General features: G+C 54.1%; 10 protein-coding genes across 10 annotated transcripts; 5 read left to right on the top strand and 5 right to left on the bottom strand.

Annotated features, from left to right (window-relative positions):
* Window positions 1-164: 164 nt before the first annotated feature.
* ATEG_09433 (putative calcium/calmodulin dependent protein kinase) lies at window positions 165-2102 on the bottom strand (the record flags this gene model as incomplete). Its single annotated transcript, XM_001218054.1, has 4 exons — window positions 165-1241; window positions 1297-1446; window positions 1491-1626; window positions 1657-2102. The coding sequence occupies 4 exons, from the start codon at window positions 2100-2102 to the stop codon at window positions 165-167; spliced, it is 1809 nt and encodes a 602-aa protein (XP_001218055.1).
* A 1305-nt stretch (window positions 2103-3407) lies between these two features.
* ATEG_09434 (TRAPP subunit BET5) lies at window positions 3408-4133 on the top strand (the record flags this gene model as incomplete). Its single annotated transcript, XM_001218055.1, has 4 exons — window positions 3408-3444; window positions 3522-3735; window positions 3797-3942; window positions 4003-4133. The coding sequence occupies 4 exons, from the start codon at window positions 3408-3410 to the stop codon at window positions 4131-4133; spliced, it is 528 nt and encodes a 175-aa protein (XP_001218056.1).
* A 565-nt stretch (window positions 4134-4698) lies between these two features.
* On the bottom strand, window positions 4699-5079 carry ATEG_09435 (uncharacterized protein; the record flags this gene model as incomplete). Its single annotated transcript, XM_001218056.1, has 2 exons — window positions 4699-4826; window positions 4878-5079. The coding sequence occupies 2 exons, from the start codon at window positions 5077-5079 to the stop codon at window positions 4699-4701; spliced, it is 330 nt and encodes a 109-aa protein (XP_001218057.1).
* A 3806-nt stretch (window positions 5080-8885) lies between these two features.
* Window positions 8886-9436, bottom strand: ATEG_09436 (uncharacterized protein; the record flags this gene model as incomplete). The annotated part of the gene is made up of 2 exons (XM_001218057.1): window positions 8886-9235; window positions 9430-9436. 2 exons carry the CDS (start codon window positions 9434-9436, stop codon window positions 8886-8888), a joined length of 357 nt encoding a protein of 118 aa, XP_001218058.1.
* Window positions 9437-11117: 1681 nt separating this feature from the next.
* ATEG_09437 (serine/threonine protein kinase SAT4) lies at window positions 11118-12533 on the top strand (the record flags this gene model as incomplete). Its single annotated transcript, XM_001218058.1, has 1 exon — window positions 11118-12533. One exon carries the CDS (start codon window positions 11118-11120, stop codon window positions 12531-12533), a length of 1416 nt encoding a protein of 471 aa, XP_001218059.1.
* A 2868-nt stretch (window positions 12534-15401) lies between these two features.
* Window positions 15402-16559, top strand: ATEG_09438 (amphiphysin-like protein RVS161; the record flags this gene model as incomplete). The annotated part of the gene is made up of 6 exons (XM_001218059.1): window positions 15402-15414; window positions 15486-15536; window positions 15654-15699; window positions 15767-15840; window positions 15900-16056; window positions 16106-16559. 6 exons carry the CDS (start codon window positions 15402-15404, stop codon window positions 16557-16559), a joined length of 795 nt encoding a protein of 264 aa, XP_001218060.1.
* Window positions 16560-16856: 297 nt separating this feature from the next.
* Window positions 16857-17892, bottom strand: ATEG_09439 (aminoacyl-tRNA hydrolase; the record flags this gene model as incomplete). Its single annotated transcript, XM_001218060.1, has 2 exons — window positions 16857-17649; window positions 17807-17892. 2 exons carry the CDS (start codon window positions 17890-17892, stop codon window positions 16857-16859), a joined length of 879 nt encoding a protein of 292 aa, XP_001218061.1.
* A 1461-nt stretch (window positions 17893-19353) lies between these two features.
* On the top strand, window positions 19354-20518 carry ATEG_09440 (class I SAM-dependent methyltransferase; the record flags this gene model as incomplete). Its single annotated transcript, XM_001218061.1, has 2 exons — window positions 19354-19499; window positions 19558-20518. The coding sequence occupies 2 exons, from the start codon at window positions 19354-19356 to the stop codon at window positions 20516-20518; spliced, it is 1107 nt and encodes a 368-aa protein (XP_001218062.1).
* Window positions 20519-20879: 361 nt separating this feature from the next.
* ATEG_09441 (rRNA-binding ribosome biosynthesis protein RPF1) lies at window positions 20880-22175 on the bottom strand (the record flags this gene model as incomplete). Its single annotated transcript, XM_001218062.1, has 1 exon — window positions 20880-22175. The coding sequence occupies one exon, from the start codon at window positions 22173-22175 to the stop codon at window positions 20880-20882; it is 1296 nt and encodes a 431-aa protein (XP_001218063.1).
* A 460-nt stretch (window positions 22176-22635) lies between these two features.
* On the top strand, window positions 22636-24679 carry ATEG_09442 (glycine--tRNA ligase; the record flags this gene model as incomplete). The annotated part of the gene is made up of 2 exons (XM_001218063.1): window positions 22636-24222; window positions 24296-24679. 2 exons carry the CDS (start codon window positions 22636-22638, stop codon window positions 24677-24679), a joined length of 1971 nt encoding a protein of 656 aa, XP_001218064.1.
* Between the last annotated feature and the right edge of the window lie 285 nt (window positions 24680-24964).

Genomic DNA, 24964 nt, shown 5'->3' on the forward strand with positions numbered 1-24964 from the left:
GGTTTGATTAGCTCTTTTCAGAGCAAATACGATGCCAATTAAGCAGATCTCAAATCATGATGCTGAACAGAGATAGACATCTCATAACTGTATACACGCCCCGATACTATCGCATAGACGTCCCAGCCCGTAACTCGTGCAGGTGGCTGCAACCCGCGAACAGGTCAAGCTCCTCGACTCCCCCGAACTCGGCCGAGGAGCGAGCGCAGCCTGGCTTTCGAACTTTCCGGGGGTGAAGCGTCGGCGGAGGTAGCATCTGTCGTCGCCTGCGCCGAGGATCCTCCGGGCGTCTCCGAGACTTGGGCCGATGACGTGGCTGCGGGGGCCGGCTGCTGTGCCATTTGAGCGCTTATGCCGCCAATTAGGGAACGGGCATTGTCCACCGAGGGAACGGGGACTTTCCTGCCCACGTCCGGGACCGCGTTGGGGGTATTGTCTTCGACCAGTTTCATCACGTCGTCTTTCCCGTCGACTCGACGGGTGAGATACATCTTGGGGAGAGTTCCCTGCCGGGGTAGACTGCGCGTCCGGATGCGCTCGATCTCCTCCCGGTACGCCGTCTCGTAGATGTCAAAGTCGGCAGCGCCAGGCGACTCGCTGACGATGGGGACAGTCTCCATGTCGGGCGAGTCGTCAGACGCTAATGTATCGGGTTCATCGTAGATGACGTCCATGGTGCTAGTTGAAGCATCGGCTTCCGCAGATGCTGACCCGGTGTAGGTCGAAGGGCCGATGTACAGGAAAGGATACTCCTCCTCCAGCGGATCGCGGGCGTGGCCGCGCGTTCCCTCCATACTGCGCTTTGTTGTCGCGGAGCTTGCTCGGGAGAGCGGGATGCCGGGAGACGGCGAATGAGGCGTGGCGGGCTTCTGAACGTCGTCCATGGAGCCTTCTCGGATTTTCTGGCTGTGTATGGAGCCGGAGTCTTTGCGCCCCGGGTACATTGCAGATGGGCTGTCGGGAGACTGCTCATCTGTCCGCGGTTGGGAGAAGCCTTCGCGCGCCACGTCATGGTACCCCTTGAGAACATTATCCCGCTCCCTGGCTCTTCTGTTATACATGTTCAGGCTGTGGCTCTTGTTGGCCATGGAGAAATCAGCTGTTGAGAAGCTCTCGTCTGGTTCCATTTCCTGTGGCGGCTGGACGAAGTGGGTTTCATATTCTTGTCCCAGGATGCTTTGCATGGGCGGGTCGGCTTTGTTAGGATCAATGAGTCTTTTGAAGTTCTTCACAGCTTTCATCTAATGACCCATGAGCGGCGCTCCTTTTCCGGAGTCGGGGAGAGGCTCAACTTACCACCGCTAGCACATGGCTAATATTCGTGGTTATGGCCGAATTCATTTCCTCCTCCGTTGGGGGCTCAACAATATCTGATGTGTTCTCGCTTTCTGGTAACAGAGGGTCTAACCCATCTCTTGTCACCCAAGGATGCGCCTGTGTTTCTTCCTATAAGCTATGACAACACCAAGAATGTCTGTACGGGCACTCACTCGTAGCTCAGCCATCGTAATGCGCTTGTTTGGGTCCTTCTCCAGGATACGAGACATGAGATCTTTGAACTTCTCGTCGGTCTCACCTTCGCATACAACGGGGTCATTCTTGATCGCTTCGTACAGCTCGAAGATGCTCTGCTTCTCAAAAGGCAGTCTGCCATACCGTAGACAGTATAGCGTAACACCCATGGACCAGATATCGGCCGCCTTCCCTGAAACATCTCCATGCTTTACGACACACAGCTCGGGCGGTAGGAATGCCGGGGAACCGGCGGATTTGGCCGTGAACATGTCCGAATCCTTCTCGAACATCTCAGACACTCCAAAGTCGACCACTTTCAAGACGTCGTCACTTGTCACCAGGCAATTATCTGGTTTTATATCGCGGTGAACGATCCCTTGGGCGTGCAAATATTCGATCCCCAGGATAAGATCCCGGAACCAACAGCGGCAGAGTTCGTCCTCGTAAGGGTCAGCACGCTCTTCAAGCCCGACCTTCATTACGACACCCTTTTTACACATTTCCATGACCATATAGAGCGAGTCCTCTGTCGGGTCATCCAGCACCTCTATCAAAGAGACGAGGTTGTTATGATGCAGTTTCTTCATGATGGCAATCTCCTCTTTGATGAGGTAGAGGGCATTTCCCCTCTGCTCATCCTCGCAGCGATGGAGAGGCGAGTTGAAGCCCTCTGACGAGCGCTTGGGGCCTCGCGGCCTCCGCAAAAGATGAGATTGGGCTCGTTTTCTGAGCCGTGCCTTGGAAAATTCTTTCACCGCCTGGTGATATGCGGTCACGGTTAGCATGTCCCTCGCATTGACGAGAGTGTCAAGCATACATATTCCCTCCCGAACTGGTCCGTCGCCAGGTGTACTGCACCGAACGATCCCCGACCAATCTCTTGTTTGATGATATACTGGTTGATTCTGTGTTCTGCGGTGCCGTCATCCTGACTTGTAGTGTATTCGGATCGAGCATTCAGAGTTTCCTATCGAGACCGGTCAGGAGACAACAAACAAGATCGAGCAGTGAATGTTCAGTCGGGTGTGATTTGGAAACACGGGCTATGGAGGTAGACTACCTTCACGGGACGTCTAGCTATTGGGTTTCTGCGACGATGCCGCGAAGGGCTGTCGTACGAGGGCATCGATCTGGACACGCCACGTGGTTTAGCAAAACCGAAAGAAACAGACTATGTTCCACGAAGAAACCACTCACGCATAGCGCGCTGGACGGGGGTGCGGAAAGCCGGAGCGGCCGTCGGAAGATTGACTAGCATCCTGCAAGGGAAGGTTGGCACCGTCGGTGGCCATTGAACGTTGTGCCCGAAGAAGAGAAGCAAGGCGACTTCCACAAAATGGGTGTATTCTATTTGGTGGGTGGTCTCGAATTTGGCGCCGAAGGGATGAGCAGAATCTGGATGCCTGCGGGCGAATGTGGGGGGAATGGGGGGGTGTCGAATTGGTGATGAAGAACAGTGAGATAAGCCCAGCGATAATGAGGGGCCGAAGAGGGTTCTGGGAGATCCCAAGATCTTTTCCCGCTGGACTCCAAAGGTCTGGTGCGTTGGAGGAATCAGAGGCGGCCAGAGAGGAAGAGAGAAGAAATGCAGAAGAGAGCCCAACGGTTGTTCTATTTGAAGCATGATTGATTATTCTAATTTAGGATAAACCGATCGGATCCTCAGGCACCCAGCCGGATTACTGATGCGGATTCCTGAGGAATCAACGGATCGGGGCTGTTGATTATCGATAACGGCGGATCTCACCGCCCACGAGCCCATCCGCGATCGCTAAACGAGTCTAATTCAACGCTTCAGGTTAAGACACTACAACGACATCCTGCCATCTACTTCCCTCCGAATCCACGGTGTCTACCGACCTGACTCAATCGCCCTCTTGTGCCGTCTCACAATGGTCGTCTACTCCTTTTACATCTTCGACCGCCATGGTACAATTCCCCAATGCAAACAACTTCCACCTCAATCAGGGGTTTGTTGCTGACCGTGGTCCTCCTACGTTCTCTAGCGGAGTGTATCTACAAGCGTCGCTGGCTTCCTCGTCCGTCGTCCATTGCCGGCAAATCATCGCGTCCCACTTCAGAGATCGCGGGTCCTCAGGGTGGAATGCCGGCCGCCTTGGGGGAAACCGCTCGAACCACCGACGACGATGCCAAGCTGATATTTGGCACAGTGTTCTCGCTGCGGAACATGGTACGCAAATTGGGAGGGGAGGATGACAGGTGAGGTTTCTTGATAGCTCCTGTTATCACTCATGTCTAACTCATGTGTCTCTTCCGTCAGCTTTGTAACATATCGCACCAGCCAATACAGGCTCCACTATTATGAGACGCCGACCAACATCAAGTTCGTCATGCTTACCGACGTGAAGAGTCCAAGCATGCGGGTGGCCTTGCAGCAGATATACATCAATCTTTATGTTGAATACGGTGAGTTATTCTGGTCCGCCATTGCTTGCGATGCTGGCTGCTTATATTTGTTTTCATCAGTTGTTAAGAATCCCTTGTCTCCAATTGAGCACCCCGGTGGTGTAGGAGTGAACAATGAACTTTTCGAAGAGTCTTTGGAGCAATTTGTGGTATGCTGTCGAGTTTCCCTTGTCGGGATTGCGTCTAATTAAAAAACAGACTCGGGTCCTATCTTAACTTTTTGACCTGTTGAGTTTCGCCGGCTACCTTTGTGTACGTCAAGCCTGGTAAAGGACTATGGCGCGCAATGTTCCAGAAAGCTCACCATGGTTGCATATTACACCATCCCCCAAGCGTGGACTTTGTGAGCATCAATGGCAAGCAGCCCCGTCTCCTTGCTGAGGCGCAATATCAACACACAAGCGCTGGAGGGGTTGCCTCCCCCGGTACTATATATCCGGAAGGGAGGCCCTGAGAGTCCCTGAAGCGTGAACCCCAGCCGATAAAGCACCTTGCATCATGCACCGTCGTTTCTAGACTCCCTACAACACTCACGAGAAATGCCCAGTGCATCCCACGCTCTCTCTCTCTCAAGCTGGGTGTATTCCGCAGGCAGGACCGGAATATCGCGGAGGCTTGAGAACGTGATGAACTTATCCTTCTGGTATACGAATGAGGTTCCATGGCATAGATATATTGATGTGGAAATACTAAACGAGGGAAAAATACATTTTTATTAAAGCGCAATATGTTCCCAATAACGCCAGTATCAGTCCTTCAAACTTCGGGGATATCGTTTTCGCCGGGACCTTCACTGTACTTGGTGCGACTCTGGGGCTTGGCGTGGCGCAAACGGTCACCACCGAGGATATTAGACTTATCAATAGCCTCCTCTTCGTCCTCCGCTGGGTGCTTGTTAGCAAGTCCTCCAAGGAACTAGTTACCCGGCATCATACCTAGCTGCTGGTCGGTGTTGGAGTACGGAGGCTGGATGGGATCCTCAAACGACTGGTTATCCCCCTGCACTGGAATGTAGTCGCGCAGGCCAGAGCGGGTCTCATGGGCATAAGTGTTGTCGGAGACCCTGCCGGAGACTGGGGAGGGGTCGTTCTGGGCCTCGTAACGGTCTTCAGCTTCTCTCTCGAGACGATTCGACATGATGGTTGTGGATGTTAGGTGAAATGTATGGTTGAATGTATTTTGGTATGATGATAGCTTCATTGAGAGTAACGGAGCCTTTATATGTTCCTGGCTTTCATCTTTGGCTGCTTGACGTAAGGCTGACATGAACCCATGTCAATTCTATGTCACAGGAAGTTAACTACTCAGATTGAGTTTAGATCATGACGGAGCCTTAAAATAGGTCACTGCTTTAGCTGCAGGACCATGGTAGATGTCCCCATAGATGCAGTCTGCGATTGTCTTTCGATAGTTGACCCACTGAATTGGAGGCTCACCTGTTTGGTACGCATGTGTGTTCATGATGATATGAATGGGTATGACGAGCCATTGCCTTCTCCCACTGAAACGAAGGTCTCATTCCACGCTCGTGAGCAATCAGCATGGTAGGTTCGAGGGGAATCTGATCCGTTCTGATTATCCAGGGAGCTGCAGGTGGAGTGATGTGACTTCAGTGGAGGCCTCGGAATGTGAGTACCTTAGATCTGTCTGAAGTCATTTCGCCACGCGAGTGATAGTAGCCTTTGGGTTCTTGGTGATTATTGGGTGGAATACGCAGACGGTGTGTATTGGCCAATCATATTGGATAGTCACTTGGACAATAATTTGGGATGGGTATAGGTATGATTCAAGCTCTTGGAATCCCGATGCGTATGTTCTCTCATTTATGCAATTATTGACATGGACTGTCGGGTGGATTGAACAGGATCGTGGACGATCAAGTAGGTAGTTCAGTCAGGTATAGAGCGACTTGAATATGATGTTCCAACCATGCCACCATCACTGTCACACCACAGATTAGGTACGTGGGATGTACCCGAAGTGCATTGACAACACGACCACCATATAATGATCTCTACAACAAGATACTCTGTAGTATCCAACACATGATCCCACAGGAGAGGAGCCATCGATATCACCTGATTGATCGGTACCAGAGAGGAGATCACGGTTAGGGTCTGAGACAGCTTAATCTGGTTCGGGAAGGCCAATGGAGAAACGGGCGAAGCTTGAACAGGACTAGCGGGACTTCATTCGCTCGACTCCACTGGTGGAGCAAGCGGCCCCACTCGGAACTGTTCTGTCAGCAAGTTAAGCCCTCTTGGTACCGATGGAACATGCCGTCGTCGCGTTATTATTGTTATGTATTATATTTTGCTGGAGAAGCGACGGGGTACTAGACTATGGAGTAGATATGTATGTTGGGGTGGTCCTGATCCTTCCAACCGGCCCAATCAGTTCGGAGGTGCCGACATGACGGTCATACGCATGCTTCTTCAACTACTCCGAGGGATGATTGCAGTGGAGGGGTGGCCGGCATCCAAACTTAATGGATTGTACTCCGTAATCAATTAATAATATGGAATGTGTCTAATATATTCAATATTGATAGACCTGTTCGATTACTTGCCTTGAATACGAAGCATGCCCCCCGTAATTAAGACATCCTCCTAACATGTGAAGGGAATGGATTCCAGCCCGTCAGCAGGAGATGCGCTGAACGTGGGATCACCTTCCAATCATTCTCCCATCCATCGCCATCTGTCACCATTTGAGGTTGAGTTGTCGATTTGGCGGTCAAGATAGCCCTCGAATAAACAGACCAGGGCATGGCCTGTCAACATACCTGAGCCACACCAGGTTGATCCACTCCATCCTGGACATCCGTCGGTGTCTCCCCATGACAATTCCAATGAAGGGGGCCCTAATTTCTTAGTCTATTCCGTGGTTGCTCCTCGGAAAGATGGCTTGTTGGCTTCCGAAATTACTCTTCCCCTCTGCCGCCTTTCTCCTGCCCACGGGGTTCAGCGGTTTCTCTGGTTTACCGCTTCCGATCTAGTGGGTTCCCTTCTCATGCCGACACATGCAGTTGGAACTAAGGTAGGCTTATAGCTGGCCCGTGTCGGACCATGGGAGGACCCCTGAAGATTGGTTGGAATCACAACGGCCGATGTCGATAAGGGCATGAAGGTCAGATCCTCAGTCGCTGAAGGAGGAGGTGAGAAAAAGAAAGCAAGCAAGCCACCTGCAGCGAGTGCACATCCTGGAGGGGTTTAACTCAAAACACGCGCCGATTAACTTGTGGTCTGTACTCTGTACAGCAACTAAGGCCCGACTAGCGTAGTTACTGTGATACAAATTGTCATCGGAACGCCCCACCCCCTGCAGCGTGGTAAGTTAAGTCGGAGTAAAATACTCATGTCGACGGGACCGTTTCCTTACTTCTGCTTTCCCTGCCGCATGATTGGCTTGAAAAAATCCCTCGTGCAAACCGCACGACCGCCCATTTACGTCAATTGTACAGTAAACACCGGCCGAGTGGTCTGCATGTTACTATTCGGCCGCCTGCCAGATGGATCTCGCGTGGGTGAGATGCCAAACACGACCGCTCGTCCCTGCTGGCGCGTCCTGCACCCTATCTTAGCCCGGTTATCAATCGATCTCCGCCTCCACGCATGGTTTGCGGTTCAATCTCGGCGCTGGGCATTGTGCTCTCCATGAGGGATGATTGGGAGGATGCGGGTCCCCCCTCTCCTTAGCTCTCCAAAGCGATTATCCGTGGCCGAGGTCCGCGTTAGGCGTCTGGATCGACACGGATCCCACGTCACTTGAGAAGGGAGGAGCAACAGCAGCAGTAGCAGTATGGAAGGAAAAATGGGGACCGGTGGATATACTCCTACGGAGTAGTCCTGAACGAGGGGTGGGAGGTCCGATCGACTGCACAAATGAAAGCTGCATTCCATCATGCGTCGGTAGCTCGTAACCTGCAAGTATTGCCAACGCAGTGATCACAAAGTGGCTCGAGACATACTTGTCCCGCATCATGATGGTTGCTTGTTGGATGGCCCAAAGCGCTCGGGACAAGAGACAGGGGGCCTAAGTCTACCGTAGCTGCGACGAAACACAACCCCGGAGTCCACCAAATTCATAACAGTGTTTAGCGGCGGCGGGCCTGTTCATCCTGATCCTTGACACCCGACCACCCCACGCTGAGCACAGCAGCTGTCCCAAAAGAGCTATGTGCATACTTCAAAGCTTCCTCGGTAGAGCGACTCATGATCTGGTCACGGACTCGGATACGGAAGAATGGAGAATGCTAGCTGGGCGGAGATGAGGGTACGTTCGTCACCTACTCCGTAGTAGCAGGCGATCCTCTGTCCGTTGACGTCGATACTCCCGTCGATGGTGATCAGTTGAGTCTTACTATAGACAGATGGCTCTGGACCTTTGATCTTTACTGTTGCGCAGCGCATCAACCTTTACTCGGGTAGGTAACATCTACGGAAGTATGCAAGTGCAGTCCCCTCTTGGCCTAATCAAAGTAAGTTGTTTGGCTGTTCATACTGGGGAATCGCCGTGGCTTCGTACGGAGTAGATGCACGTTTCAGCCCCTCTTCAACACGGCTCATCCATCCTATGTATGTACATGGAAATTGAGGCTAGTCGAGAGGCTGTTCAGACCGACCTGGTATGCTTTATCACAAAGCATGATCTGTATACAAACTCGATGAATGGTAGAGCACCGCGAACAACAACCAAACCTTTGACACCGCAGCAGCAGCTGGAGGCATCGTCTACTCCGTATGGGCCCATTTTTATCACTGGCAGATGATGTTCCGTGGTGGTCGATCAGCGAGCTACTGATCATCGGTGACCCCTCCAGTGGAATTCGTCGCTAATCCGTACCCCGTCTATCCCTCATTTCCAGTGTCCGTTGGCTACAACCCCTCTCCTTCCGATCGTTGGAAAGAGGGAGGACGAAGAGAGTGGGGAGCCACCCTCTTTCACCCCAAACGCCACAGGTCGCGGCTAGTAGGGGGCAATACTAGCGTACGGGCTTTGGACCTCCCGCCAACTACTGGCTGTTGTTTGTGCCGGTGCGGGGGCAAATATCGGGTCACGGTGCTTCCCATCTGATCCAAGGATTTGTAGATGCTGCACAGCCTCAATCTGACTTGACTCCCGATGCTCGGCTCGAGCCCCTTCCAGACCTTGTTAACGTCATTCTGCCAGACGAGAATAGCCGGAGCAGCATCAGGTCGAACAATGACGAGGATGGAGGTCATCCGACTGAGACCAAACGGGTTTGTTGAGCGGATGGGGATACCGTGTACATCGCTGCACATAACTAGGACTACTATTTATCTAGAGCAGTTAGATAACTATGGTACTGGTTGGTGATTCGAAACAGTGGGTAAAACAGTTTCCACAAACTGGAGCGAGCACTGCTGCTTAGCACTACCTAGGTAGCTACTCCGTACTCCTACTTCGCTGCGAAGACGGAAGCAGACCCAGTAGTGTTCCAAGGATCTTCCGCGATAATCTTACAGGCCATCGTACCGGAAATTTCACTGGATTCTGAATAATACAATCAGACCGCGCCACTCTACCAAGAAACCATCTGTCCATATATACTGTGCGTCAAACAGAGCCAAATCGCAACTGATAAGATAGGTACGTCTGTGGGATTGGAACTGATGACCATATCTCGGAAGGTTCTCATGCAATTGCGTCTACCGGTGAAGCACTCGGAGGGTATTTCCTGGACGGAGGTGGTAGTAGTAGGCTTGTCTTGACCTTATGGATGGAGCATTCCAGTGTGGCTGCATCCGTACCAAGCCGTACTGTGACAATACCAGACTGACCATCCTGCGAACGGAGCGCCGGAGGCAACTTAGGTAAGTATGTACCTAGGTACACTCACCAGGAAAATCGCTTCCATTATTATTCTAATTATTCTAGTATTATTACTCGATTCTGACAAACAAGAATAGGGGGAAAGCATTTTTCTATTGGAAGGGCTCTTCTGCCTCCTGTTGCTCCCAAAGCCGGTAGTAGGAAAAGTCCCTCACTGGAGATTTGTAACCATCATCAGTCGTCTCCGTCAGACAGGGAAAAAGAAATAATAATCAAAAGAAATATGGGGTCCATCGGTTGATTTTAGTGATCGATTATTATTTTCTTTTTATTCTTTATTCTTTCTTTGAATTTATTTTGAACCTCATTTGCAAGTAAAAGTCTCATACAGTTGGAATTCCCACAAAAAGGGGAGTAATAATGAGAACCCACCCCCCATACCTCCTCGCGAGAGCACCCGGTACCGACTGACCTACGGGGTACACCTTACTATTTCAACCTCTCCTCCCCGTAGGCAAGGAGGCAGACAGGCTGCGACCTTTCGTGACTCTCTCTTCTTCTCTCTCCATACAAACGCACTAACGTCCTTTCATCTCTTGATTCTGAAATCTCTTTTACCTCTGGGTAATTCATCTGATCGGTTCACCGTCTGTACAAACCTTCCTCTTTTCAACTTCGGTGGCATTTTGTCGAATCCACAGCAACAGTGCAGCCTGGTTTTGTGGTTCTCCAGCGTAGTACCTAGCACAGTCCCATTTGGGCATTCCGTGCCTTGTTGCGCGGGCCTTTTTTAATTTTCTTTTTCTTTTTCTTTTTTTTTTTTACCCTCCTTAATTTTTTATTTTACGACCATTTTCTTCACCAATTTTTTTTTTCTTTACACCCTAACGGCCGTCCACCCTCCGAAGTCACTTTCGTCACTTTTCACGCAACCCCGTCGCCTCAGGCCACACTACCGGCCCCAGGCCACCACCACAACCTTTTTTTTTCTTCTAGTCTCCTCCTCCCTCTTCCTCTTCCTTCTTTTCCCCTTTCTTCCTCTTCTTCCATCCTTCCTCTTCTACACGCTTCTCCTTAGCTCTCTTCTGAGGCCTCCTCAGCTTCGTGCTGTAGGCATATCCACCCTACTCAGTCGCGGGGGCTTCTTTCGTTCCTCTTGTCCTCCGTGAACTTTTGACTCGACATTACCGCACATGACTCCGCCATCCGTTTCACCTGTACCGTCCGCAGTCTCCTCCGCAGCAACGTCACAGATTTCCTTCGACCCTCGAGATGGAGAGCCTTCGGTAACACGAGCTCTTGCGGGCATGAATCTGTCCGCCGGGGACGGGGAGGCGCTCCCCACTCCCCATCCGCCTGCGAAGTCCGCCAAACCCACCATGGCCAACCGCTTATCGCGCATGTTCTCTAGCACCGGAAAATCAACCCCGAAGGACTCGGATTCCCATCGCGACTTTTCCGACAGCAGTACCGACAGTGTAAAGCCCACGACCAACGGCAGTGGCAAACAGTCCAAGCCGCCCTCCAGACCATCATCCAGAGCTCCATCCCGACAGACTTCTCTGAAGGAGGACGGTGAAAAGAAGCCCAAGTCCACCGGTGGCAAAGACCAGAAGGATGGAGCCGTCATTCATAAGCGCTTCGAAGTCTTGCCCGAGAACTCGCACTGTCACCATCTGAGAAGTGCGCGCCGGCAGGAGAAACTGACCGACTTACTTCGAGACATGCTCGGCGGCGGCAGAAAGAAGGAGGACCACGTGGAAGATCAGCAACTGTCTCTGATGTCCACATGGATCGACCAGTTTAAGAATGAACGCGACAAGTTGGCCGCCGACAAGAAAGGCGGCCCCAACGCCACCGCATCCCTGGTCGACAAGTACGGCAAATGTCAGGAAATCGTCGGGCGCGGTGCCTTTGGTATCGTTCGGATCTCCCACAAAGTCGATCCCAAAGACTCCAGGGTGGAGCAGCTGTACGCCGTCAAGGAATTCCGTCGTCGTCCCCAGGAGACCACCAAGAAGTATCAGAAGCGGCTGACGTCAGAATTCTGCATCTCCTCATCCCTCCGCCACCCGAATGTCATTCATACCTTGGATCTACTGCAGGATGCCAAGGGTGACTACTGTGAAGTGATGGAATACTGTGCAGGCGGTGACCTCTACACCCTTGTGCTGGCTGCAGGGAAGCTGGAGGTCGCCGAAGCCGATTGCTTCTTCAAGCAACTGATGCGGGGCGTGGAATACATGCACGAGATGGGCGTCGCTCATCGCGACCTCAAGCCCGAAAACCTTCTCTTGACTACTCACGGGGCCCTTAAAATTACAGATTTCGGAAACGGCGAGTGTTTCCGTATGGCCTGGGAAAAAGAAGCTCACATGACGGCTGGACTGTGCGGCTCGGCCCCGTATATTGCGCCCGAGGAGTACGTTGAACGAGAATTCGATCCCAGGGCGGTTGATATCTGGGCGACCGGCGTCATCTACATGGCTATGCGAACGGGCAGACATCTATGGAGAGTCGCGCGCAAGGACGAGGATGAGTTCTACCAGCGGTATCTCGAGGGGCGGAAGCATGAGGATGGATACGCTCCGATTGAGACCTTGCATCGGGTAAGGACCGGTCCCGGTCGTCATGGAATGACTTGCGCTTACAAACCACGTCAGGCTCGTTGTCGCAACGTGATTTATTCGATCCTTGATCCTAATCCTTCTCGCCGGATCAATGCCTCGCAGGTTCTCAAATCCGAATGGGTTCGTGAGATTAAGCTGTGCAAGGCTGGCGAGGAAGGATTTTGATTGGGAAGAGAAGTGCTTCGCCCTTGTGGCTTGTGCAGCAGACGTTGAACGCCTTGGTGGGAAAACATGGTCTCGGCGGGTTGTGTTGTCACGTTGGTCCGGGCTGTGTGTTTCCCTTGGTGGTCTGCTCTTATGTTCTGTACCTGTGACAAAAAAGACCAGGTGGTTCCTGTGTTTCCTCCATACACCATGGGAGGGTCCCGTACTTCTTCAATGTTTATAGAAGGAGGTACTTTCTTACTTTTCATCTGTTTTCTTTTCTACCGGCGCATGTGTCAGGCCTTTTATTTGCATGCTTATTAGCTTATGGGCTTAGTTTTGGTCGTCATGTTTTCATGCCAATGCAACGAACAGTCATGACCTCGATATCTTTCTTTTCATTTCTTTTCAGGTTGTTTCTTTCTTCTACTAACTTTCTCTTTTCGTTTCATACAGCGAGAAATATCTTCCATCATTTCTGATTTTGGGATATGCTTGTGTTCTTTTGTGATGACTCATGTGACAATCATGCATTTCTTTAGCAGGGCAAGTTGGTTTCTAGTATGGGTGGTTTATTATGGTGTTATCATGGCTCCTTTGGATTGTTGTCTTTTCAGGCGTTCTGCATGGTTCCGGACTGCTATCATACATGGGATATATACATTTACTGTTCGGATACCCTAACTTATTTATTCAAATTGACTCGCGATGAACCGGTTTCGAGACGATCCAAATTGCTCGTTCTTTGTTAAGAAGTAGACTGCATGCCGCTCTTTTGAGCCCCTTTGGGTTGTGCCTGGAAGAATCCGGCCATCCTCGGTTATGCTACCTTACACTGCATGTTGTTTGGATGTTGACGGTTGGACTCGGAATCATGTCAAGACAGGCTGAGATCATCCCCGCCACGAGCTTATACCTATGACTTCATCTCGGTCGATCATCCCGCTCTGATCCTCATACCTTGATCAAGTGCAAATGATCTTCATGCTAGACTGGATCACGTCGCTATTCGATGGAAACCATGTGAACATACCAGAACCATTCCTATCCAACTCCTTTGCCTTACGTTCTTGTGTTTGGGCCAGCCCCTTCGGGCAGACGGTTCGTGGAACATTCTCTAGTAACTACACCCTGTAGGAATGGTTATACATACCGAATTTCCAGCACATTGATAAGCTTACTCCTACCATTGGCCATCAAGCTGATGCATGATATAAGCACCGGAGCCTGGACATATACCGCCACGTCTGGACAAGGACGGCCGGAATGCGCGAGGCATGCATTGCCGATGGTTCTCGATGCATTATTTGGAGTAGCTCCCCGAGTCCCAACACACGATGCGCGAGTGACTTTCGGCAGTCATGCAATACAGCCTTACGGAGTACACGACTGAATCCAGACCAGGGGCCAAGACTCAGGCCCCCTGTTGCGCCAGCTTCCGCTCCACTTCCACGCCTCCCCCCACCGCCGAGTCCAGGCATCTCTCTCAGTTGTTGTTTACCGACCGGTACAGGAATACTTTACCCAGATCCGTACGCCCGTCCAAGATGGATATGGATATGACAGTCTCACCGCAAACTTACATGTGGTCCGGCTGTCGGGGGAATCCAGCGGGACCCGCTTGTAATGGTGCCTCAGAGCCACCGTCTTGCATTGGGGCGGTGGTGGAATCGCTTGGCAGTCCGGCCTGCATGCATGGCTTCATGCTGGGGTGGAGAAAGTGCCAGGCAGCACGATTATTATCGGGTTCCTAACGGGTGGAAGCATCATTGTGATGAGATGGGGTCTTTCGACTTTCCTGCGTCTGCTGGCGTTCTCCTGCTTTCTGGTATGCTGTATGCAGAATTGTTCTGGAATTCCTTGGAACTGTGTATGCGAGGGGTAAGATGTGAGGAGTTCAAGGACACAACAGAAACGAAGAAATGGAACTGTACATTGTATAGTAAGTGTTGGTGTGGTACAGTAGATGGGGTTTCTTTGCATGCGCATCTTCGGAGCTACCCCGGCCGACCTGGAATTGCTGTCGAGTTGTCTGGATCTCCAGATGTCGCCATGATTACACAACGTGTAAGCCGGTCCGATCTTTCTGTCTATTTATGTAGGACAATTGGAGGCTCGCGGACAGCCGGCCGAAGAAGTTGTGTGACGGTAGGAGTTCGGCATTAGCCTTGTGTTGCTGTGGATTGGAAATCCATCCAACAGCTGCAGGTGGCAATCGCCGGTGGTACCTTTGTTTATTTGGTTGGTCACCAATTCGTGAGAATTCTTAGACTTTCAAGACTTTGTAGGTGATTATGAAGTAATCCGCATAGGTCGTCTCTAGAGAGATTCAAGCTAGGTCGTCCTCCAGGGTCAATAACTTTTGACCGTAAAGCTCCTAGGTGCGCAGATATTCCAGATCACGGCTTACTTAGCACCAGTAATCTATTTGATGGATGTCCACCGCCGTCATGTCGTTCACTACCTACAATCTACTTCTGGTCAATCAGGCTGACATCTATGACGTAAGAAGGGCACCAACGGACCGACTCCGTGTTCGTGTGTAATTCCCATACGGGTCATAAATGCCAGTGTGTGGACATGCCTGGTTGATACGGTCATATCCGGTAATTACCGAATGACCTCCACAGCCACACCACGACACAGCCACTTGCTCACTCATCATCATCCCGCATCAGGCATCTGGAATCTCATCCATCAACGCTCAGCCCTGCGACAGCCTCCGATTCCCAGTCCCTCTCTTCCCCCATCGAGTCGCATTCCTTTTGGTGTGCACTATATCGTGTTCTCTGTGAGGTCTTTTCTGTCAGTCTCATTGATCTCCGCCTATACATTCAACCATCGACTGGATTGATCAGTATCGGTTCTGCCTGCCGTCAAACCGCCATCATGTCCTGGGCAGGTATGCACCACCTACTCTCTTCTCGCAATCACAGCCTCTCAATATACTGATATGGTCGTCTCATCTGGCAGGATTCAAGAAAAATGTCAATCGCGCCACGACGCAGGTGATGATGAAGACGGGTATGTAGTCGTACCCCCGCTACTGTGTTTCACAGTCCACGACACCTCAGCCGAAGGTTGTCTTGTCTTGAAAAACAATAGCTGGACACTCATAGAGACCGACACTGATTGGCTCAGGGCACGTGGAGAGGACGAACGATCGTGACTACGAGATTGAAGAGCGGTAGGTATCCATACAGACGCGACAGTGGTGACACCGGAGTCGATGACTGATAGTCCCCTTTTCACAGACGATACCGCACAATGGAAGCCGCCGCGAACAGACTGCAGAAGGAAGCCAAGGGCTATCTGGACTCGCTACGAGGTGGGTCGTCTCGCGGAGATAAATGCTAACGGAGCAAAAGCTAATCCGACTGTCCGCAGCGATGACCGCCTCGCAGATGCGCATCGCCGAGACGATAGATGCCTTCTACGGCGACGCCGGAACAAGGGATGGTGTCAGCAGAAGCTACAAGCAGGCCGTGGAGGATCTGGATGCCGAGACGATCAAAGCGCTGGATGGCCCCTACAGGCAAGTACCGTTGGGGGGGATGATGCTTGCACCGGCGCCATATTAATGCATCGCACAGAACGACCGTCCTGGACCCGATTTCCCGCTTCTGCGCCTACTTCCCCGATATCAACGAGTGCATCAAGAAGCGCAACCACAAACTGCTCGACTACGATGCGATGCGCGCCAAGGTGAAGCGGCTGGTCGAGAAGCCCGACAAGGACGCTACCAAGCTGCCCCGCGCGGAGCGCGAGACGGAAATGGCCAAACAGGCATACGAGCAGCTGAACGAGCAGCTTTTCACCGAATTGCCCCAGCTGATTGACCTGCGGGTGCCGTATCTCGACCCCAGCTTCGAAGCCCTGGTCAAGATCCAGCTGCGGTTCTGTGCGGAGGCGTATTCCCGCATGGCGCAGGTCCAGCAGTATCTGGATGCGGAGACCAGAGACCAGTATGCTCGGGGCGACTTGGATAACCGGGTGGAGGAGGTGTTGCAGGAGATTCGGGACCTTAGTATAGCGGGGACTGTTTAGGGGGAACGTCTTGCTGTGTTTATTATTCCGTGTTGCCGTTGCAGGACGCAACACTTAGCGCTTTCATCGGTGTCGTATCTGTCGTACTAGGAGTTATTGCATTGTTTCGATTGAGCCCCAACTGATTAAGGGTTTAGGCCTCGGTATGGATGTACAAGTGGTCAAGGACGAGGGTTTGTTACAGCAGGCTTTCTAATAAAGTCAGTCGAATGGAATAGGTCACGTTGCTAGGGTATCTGTCTATCAATCCATATACACATCTATTGTACAATCTCACAGCGAACCAAGAACAAAATATCACGTCCGAACCACCGGCTCAGGCTCGCGATACAGCTCATCCTCCAGGATATCCAACACCGGACCAACGGCCGCCCGCACGGCCGCCAGCTCCCGGGGATTCATCTCGGTGAGCACGTAATCTGCGACGCTGCCTTTTTCGCGCGAGTCCGGCCGGCCGATGCCCACGCCGATGCGCACGACGGAGAGCCCGCCGGCCCCGCCGCCCCCGCCGCCGCGCGTCTGTGCCGGCGGATACAGCTTCTTCGCCTTCAGCTGCTCCATGACGCTGATCAGGCCGCGATGGCCGCGCAGACTGGCGGCTTCGGGCCCGCCGCGCTTCACGCGCACCTTGCCCAGCGGCGCCTCCAGCTCGTCGTGGAGGATGACGAGCGTCGGCTCGAGCTGTCGGAGGGTGCGCGGGTCGATGCCGCGACGCTGCCAGCTGCTCGTGGCCGGGTCAGGCACGCTCACGTCCGACTCTGGCTGCTCGACCCGCACGTGGCCCGCTTGCACGACGCGCTCGAGGATATCGGTCTGCGCGGTGGCCATCCAGCGCTGCAGCTCGCGGACGAGCTTCCGGCCCGACACGTTCATCAGCGACGGGCTGTGCCAGGTTTTGTAGAAGAGGGGTTGGGGTGCGGACGTGGCGGCGGAGACGAGGGGAATGCGCGGGAGGAGATGCGGGATCAGGGCATCGAGGAGGAGGTGGCCGGCGCTGTGGCGGGTGGTGCGGTATGGACGGGGGTTGCCGATGGAGGCTATGAAGAGGAAGCGCCGGGGTGTTTTGAGGGGGGTGGAGGAGGCCATCTGACTATGATGCGTGAGTTGTGCAAGATGCTCAGGTACAGAGTACTGAGTTGGTACTTTTTTTTGCGGAGTTTGGGGTCGGGATTAGTCATCTGTCGGAAGGGGAAGTTTGTCAATAGTCGCCTGTCAGAGGGGCATCTACTCCGTGCAGAATCAAGTACGAGCGTTCCACCTGTACGATATGCTCTGCGTAAGGGTCATTGACCGCCAATTCCTCCGACCTTTCATTCATGATCTTGTCAACCATTGTGGGATTTCTCCGCGGGTCTTTCGGGAGATCGTCATTTGCACGGCGGGACCGCGCCCAAGACCGTGAGTCAGACCAAGATTGGGCAGAGATGAGATTCTGCTGGAGAATGGGATGAGACGAGACGACACGACATGACACGACACGATGGCGATCAACGCTCCTTGATTGCACGGAGGATTGCATGGACCAGAGGTTGGCGGCCTCTCGTTGCCTCGGGATGTATTCCGGAGCTTTGACTTTCTCTTTCTTTGATGAGTCTGATGGACTGAAGATACTCGACTTCTACACCTCGGTGGATCTGAAGATGACAATTCCAAATCCATCGTGCTCAAGGCCTCTTCCAGCCATTCAGATCCGTGGGTGAGCCGTCGCATCCAAATTGCCCGGAGATATTAGCCTTGCAGGTCCCTACTTGACCCGGCCAAGTGTTCGCTGGGACCACTTTTCCTGTTCCCACTCCCAGAACCCAGTTGCGCGGGACACGACACCACTAGCGACACGAGAGAGTTCCCGGGAGCTGATGCCACAGCGCCACACTATCCTGCTGGAGCCAGTGGGCAGGGCCTCGGAGGAATTGGGGTTACCCAGTACCAGGGTACCACGGCGGTGCTGTCTCCAGGTCTGCTTCCCTTGCTTACCAGCTGCAAGACGATGCGAACGATGGTCGTCCCTGTCGACCTTCTCCCCAACCATCACCCCAAAGGGGATTGAAGACACGATGATTGACTCTCAGTATCATCATGCGAGGGCGACTTGGCTGCATCGTAGTGGAGCACCTCCCTCACGTCGCCTCCTCCGACCAACGCCGTTCGTCCCTTTGCGCTGGGTCCTGATGCCAGTGCGCCGACAACTGACTAACTCATTACTACTAGCTAACTAACTACTAGCTCACTGCTCGAACTAAACGACTAGCCATGAAATTACGAAGTGTCGGGCTCGCCGTTTGGCTCCAGCTGATCTGACCACCATTCGCATCCCCTCTCTGTCTCCCCTTTGCGCCAATCTACCGCTGCATGGCGCCGGCCCAAAGCCCGAACTAGATATTATTACCTACCAACCGACCTATCTCCCACTGACACCTCCCAATTGACTCTGACAGCTCCGTCGCCCTCGTTTCACCTTTCTCCCGCCTAGCCTCTTCGGACGAGGAAATATCCTCTTTTATTTCCCTCCTTTTCTCTTTCCCGTTCTTTGTGGTCGTTGCATTGTCAGTTCGTTCTCCTTTTTCGTCTTGGGTCTCGTCGGAAGGATGCAGGCTCCTTTCCACGCGTGTCAGTAACGCCTCCCGAGTATCTGGGATAAGATCTGCTACCCCTGCTATATCGCATTATCGCATCCACTGGAGATTCGCCCGGACCACGGATCCGTCGTCCTCGCATCGGTGGTGGAGGCAACTCAATATCAGCCACCACTACATACACCACTGTCGTTTCCGCCATTCCCCAGCTTCGTCATGTCATGGACGAAACCGTCATTCAACCGTCAGAAAAGGGCATCGCCCCCGCAATGGAGGTCGACGATACCCTACGATCCTATCCTCCCTGCTCTCACAGCGTCGACCCGGATGGGGAGTCAGACGAAACCGACTCAGACGACCTGTCAATGTGAGATGCGTCCTTGTGTTATCCCAAGAATTGACGACCCTGGCTAACCGGGCCCCAGAAAATCAACCAAGTCCGCTCACAATATTGAATTCGTTACCGAGAATGGCCGGCGATATTGCAATGATTCGTATTTCATGCCGAATGACGACGGGGAACAGACGCGCTTGAATATCATCCACCAGATCTACCTCATCGTGCTCGACGGGAAATTGACCGCCGTCCCGCTGGCCAAGCCCGACGCTCGCATCCTCGATATCGGCACCGGACCCGGCGACTGGGCCATCGAGATGAGCGGCTCGTACCCCAATGCCACCATCATCGCGTCCGACATTGGCGTCTTCGACGGCGGGCTCGGCCACATCGACCTCCCCAACGTCTCGTTCCAGCTGGACGACGCCCAGGGCGAGTGGACGTATCAACAGCCGTTCGACCTGATCCACCTCCGCGGGCTGTCGGGGGCGTTTGAAGACTGGGGCTCGGTGTATGAGCAGGCGTTCAAGCACCTCGCGCCCGGCGGCTACATCGAGATCGCCGACTCGGACCCGGCCGGCGACACCGTCTCGTTCCCGCACTCCGAGGACTCGTACCTGCGCATCTACGCGTCGGCCATGCGCTCAGCCGCCGACGCCGCCGGCCGGCCGCGCGACCTGCGCCACCTCCGCCCGGCCATGCTCAGCGCCGCGGGCTTTGTCGACGTCCGCGTGCTGGAGCACACCATCCCCGTCGGCCTGTGGCCCGAGGACCCGCACGAGAAGACGCTGGGCAAGATGGCCCTGATTGCCTTCCTGGAGGGGCTCGAGGCGTACAGTCTCCGGACGCTGACAGCCACGGCGAGCTGGACGCCCGAGCAGGTGCGCGACCTGTGCGACAAGGTCAAGGACGAGCTGTTCACTGCGGACCAGATGACCGCGCGCCTGCGCATCGTCACCGCGCGCAAGCCGTTCTCCCGCAAGGATATGAAGGAGCAGCGGAAAAACGACGTGCTGAAGAGACTGATGCAGTTAAATGTGGAGGATTAGACGGGGGCGATATTGCCCTGGCGGGAGATTTTCAACCTGGCTGGCTGGGCTGGGGCCCCGCAGACGGGATGGTAGTTGGTTTTGGAGTCCCTTGTGCGACGCTACTTTGCTATCTGAGATACCCTTTTCTTTCTTTTGTTTAGAGCTGGTTCCTAGTGAGTATATAAATGTGATGGACCTCAGGAAGTGTCTGGTTGATGGTGATGCCGCTGGAAAATCGATTGTGGTCATTATCTACAGAATCGGATTTGTAAAGAGTGTATCAAAACGTGCCAAAAAAAGAAAAAAAGTGAAACCCCCATTTTAAATACCAACTCCGGTCCCGGCCCAGGCACAATGCAGAAAAATCTCGAAACGACACTCAAAGCTGAAACTTGGTCCGCTGTTTCTCCAACCCAGCCTTCCACTGCCACTCCTGGCCGCTCGCGTGCTGGATGCCCTTGTCGACGCGGCGGAGCTTCAGGGTGAACCGCGGGCCCAGCTCCTGCGTGCTCACGCGGATGCCCTCGGCGCCCTTCATCTCCTTGCCGTCGGCGCCGACGACGGGCTTCTCGGTCTCGCGCTTCTCGCGGAAGACGTAGCGGTGGCGGCGCACAAACAGGTAGTCGCGCTGGTTGTGGACGGTGACGACCTGGCGGCCCTCGAGGTCGGGCTGGGGCGGGAAGAGCGTCTGGAACAGGCGGGCTGTGAGGAGGCCCAGCGGGGTGCGGAAGTTGTTGAGGATGAGTTCAGGCCAGTGCGCGGTGGAGCGGCCGTGGCCCGGGATGCGCTTGCCGTCCACCCAGTTGCTGATGGAGAAGTGGAACATGGGCCCGCTGGGCAGATGCACGATGTCCATGCCGGACACGCGTTTCTGGTCTTCGTTGAGGATCACGACGGCGGTGTACTCGCGGTTGGCGGCGAACTTGGAGATCTCGCGCACGGAGAACTTGTGCGAGAAGCGGTGCGCCGTCCGCCGCACGTAGATGCTGTTGGGGAAGAAATCGGTGAGGGCTTCGGCTTCGTGGTGCAGCGTGGAGTTGAGGCCGGTCGTGATGAGGATCTTGGGCGAGCGGAGCTCGTCGGTGAACAGCGTCGGGAATTTCGCGGCCAGGGCTTCCGGCGCCAGGTTCAGGTTCGTACTCCGCGTCGACTGCGACGGACTCGTGGCTCGTTCGGTGGCCGTGGGTAGGGAGGATTGTTTGCGGCCCCGGCTGGGTTTGTCGTCTGCGTCGTCATCGTCGTCGTCCTCGTCGTCGCTGCTGGCCAGCATACTATCGACCTCGTCCTGGTCGTCGTCGTCCTCCGACTCCTCCTCCGACTGTTCCTCTTTGGAAGACTTCAACGGTCGGTTGAGCTCGTCCTCCTCCTCCTGCTTCTGCCGCTTGATGCGCTCCACATCCACGCTGAGGCCCAGTCCATCCTCGACGTCACTGCCCGCTTCGTCCCATACGCGCTTGCGATCGATGGTCAGGGGGATATTTCGCTTCAGCCGCTCTTCCTTCAGCTTGGGATTCTTGGCTTCTTCCTTCTTCCGGCCGAATCGCTCTGCGCGACGAGCGGCGTCTTTGGCCTTCTTCCGTCTGACATGGAGCATCTGACGCCGGAGCTTGTTGGCGGGTTTTGCTTCGGCATCGAATGACGGATTGGGCCTCGCCGAGGCCTTTCTGGAGACCATTTTGGGGTATTCGGAAGAAAGATTGGAGCTGGTACGGTCAAGCAGTTCGTCGGAGATCGCGATAGTTGATCTGTAGAAAAAAATAAAATGGACGGAGAAACCATTCGCCGGGCTGAGTCAGCAGCGTCTGTGTTTGCGATCTCCGATCTCGAATCGCCTTCGCATGATCGTTCGAGGATAAATTTCAGAGGAAAAAAAGAAGCATTCGCTCAATTCCTTTCTCTACACTCACACCCTCACTCCATTCTTCCCTCTCTGTCGCTGTTTCTGCTGCTGCGACTTCGACCGGCGGCTCACGTGGGTGTGGATGACTCAATTGGCGACTCGACTGTTTCTTCCCCGCCAAATCCATTTTCCTCGCTGCATCAACCCCGCCAGACACGTCCTCTTCTCCAGGCCCTTCTCGCACTCTCCCGTCGCCCGCAAGTCCCTCCAGGTCTCCAAAAAGAAAAACCCCAATATGGCGACTGTCACCACCAAGACCGGTCAGGTCGTTGACCGTCTGGTCTTGGACTCCATGCTCCGCCGCCGGCTGTTCTACACCCCCTCCTTCGAGATCTACGGCGGTGTCTCCGGCCTCTACGACTACGGCCCCCCCGGTTGCGCCGTCGTTACCAACATTGTGGATCTGTGGCGGAAACACTTCGTGCTGGAGGAGGATATGCTCGAGGTCGATTGCACCATGCTGACCCCGGAGGAGATTCTCAAGACCAGTGGCCACGTGGAAAAATTCGCCGACTGGATGTGCAAGGATCCCAAGACTGGTGAGATCTTCCGCGCCGACCACCTGGTCGAGGAGGTGCTGGAGAACCGGCTCAAGGGTGATAAGGAGGCCCGTGGCCAGAAGGTCGTGGTGGACGAGGAGAAGGAGGCCAAGAAGAAGAAGAAGTCCAAGGAGACCAAGGCGATCAAGCTGGACGATGCGCTGGTCAAGGAGTACGAGGAGGTGCTGGCGCAGATCGACAACTTCGACGGCCCCGCGCTCGAGCAGATCATCGCCAAGTACGATATCCGCAACCCCACGACCGACGGCAACTTGCTGCCCCCCGTCGCCTTCAACTTGATGTTCCAGACCTCCATCGGCCCCAGCAGCAACATGCCCGGATACCTGCGCCCGGAAACTGCCCAGGGTCAGTTCCTGAACTTCCAGAAGCTCCTGGACTTCAACAACCAGTCCATGCCCTTCGCCTCCGCCTCCATCGGCAAGTCCTTCCGGAACGAGATCTCCCCCCGTGCCGGTCTTCTCCGGGTGCGTGAGTTCCTCATGGCGGAGATCGAGCACTTCGTCGACCCCGAGAGTGGCAAGAAGCACAGCCGGTTCGAGGAGGTCAAGGACCTTGAGATGTCGCTCCTCCCTCGCGAAGTCCAGCTGTCTGGTAGCACCCAGACCGTCAAGATGACCATCGGCAAGGCGGTCGAGACCGGCATGGTCGACAACGAGACGCTCGGATACTTCATCGCCCGGATCCAGCTCTTCTTGCTCAAGCTCGGCGTGGACCCGACGAAGCTCCGGTTCCGTCAGCACATGGCCAACGAGATGGCCCACTACGCGGCCGACTGCTGGGACGCCGAGCTGCACACCAGCTATGGCTGGATTGAGTGTGTTGGCTGCGCGGACCGCAGTGCGTACGACTTGTCCGTGCACAAGAACAAGACCGGCGCCCCGCTGGTGGTCCGCGAGCTTCGTCCCGAGCCTCTGAAGGTGGAGGAGTGGCAGATCGACTTGGACAAGAAGAAGTTCGGTCCTCGTTTCAAGAAGGACGGCAAGGCGGTCGCGGCCGCCATCGATGCGCTCTCGCAGGAGCTTCGCGAGAAGCTGGCTCTTGACCTCGAGCAGCAGGGTAAGATCGAGGTGGATGTGGAAGGTGTTGGCTCTGGCAAGGTTGAGCTGGACAAGGACATCGTCACCATCGAGAAGCGCACTCGCGTGGAGAATGTCCGCGAGTACACGCCGAACGTCATTGAACCGTCGTTTGGTATTGGCCGTATCTTCTACAGTTTGATCGAGCATGTATACTGGTCTCGCGAGGGCGACGAGGCTCGTGGGGTATGTACTTTTCCTTTATTTTTTCCCTCCAATCGCCCTAATGAGAGGAACGCTGGCTAACTCGACTGAACAGGTTCTGTCGTTCCCTCCCGTGATTGCGCCCACCAAGGTGCTGATCGTCCCTCTGTCAACGCACGCTTCCTTCAAGCCTCTGTCCCAGCGCCTGATGATGAAGCTGCGGCGCATGGGTATTTCCAACCGGGTGGATGATTCCTCGGCCAGTATCGGAAAGCGGTATGCCCGTAACGACGAGCTGGGCACGCCATTCGGTATTACAGTCGATTTCCAGTCGGTCAAGGACAACACCTTCACGCTGCGTGACCGTGACTCGACCAAGCAGGTCCGCGCTAGCGAAGATGAGATTGTGCAGGCCCTGAAGTCTCTGGTGGAGGGCGAGGAGACATGGGAGGACGTCCGCAAGCGCCTGCCGGAGTTTACTGGACAGGAGGTTGATTAGACGGGGAGCTATATATTACAGACTTTAGAGAGAGCTGTTTTGATGCTAGGTTCTCTATAATCTCCATACAAAAGAAGTTGTTTCGTTCTATGAATCTGTGTAGTGCTTGATATAGTGCGGGATGGCTGCCAAGCCCGCGGAGTGGCCGTCCATCGTCATCTTACATTGTTGTCCTTCTCGACTCCAGCAAACATTCCCTCTTTTCTCTCTCCTCTCCTCTCCACCTCCATCCACTTCTTCTCTCGCGGACGGCTGGTGCGTCCTTCTCATACCATGGCGTCTCCC

This window comes from Aspergillus terreus, genomic scaffold (genome assembly GCF_000149615.1).
Source record: "Aspergillus terreus NIH2624 scaffold_14 genomic scaffold, whole genome shotgun sequence".
Taxonomy (NCBI): domain Eukaryota; kingdom Fungi; phylum Ascomycota; class Eurotiomycetes; order Eurotiales; family Aspergillaceae; genus Aspergillus; species Aspergillus terreus.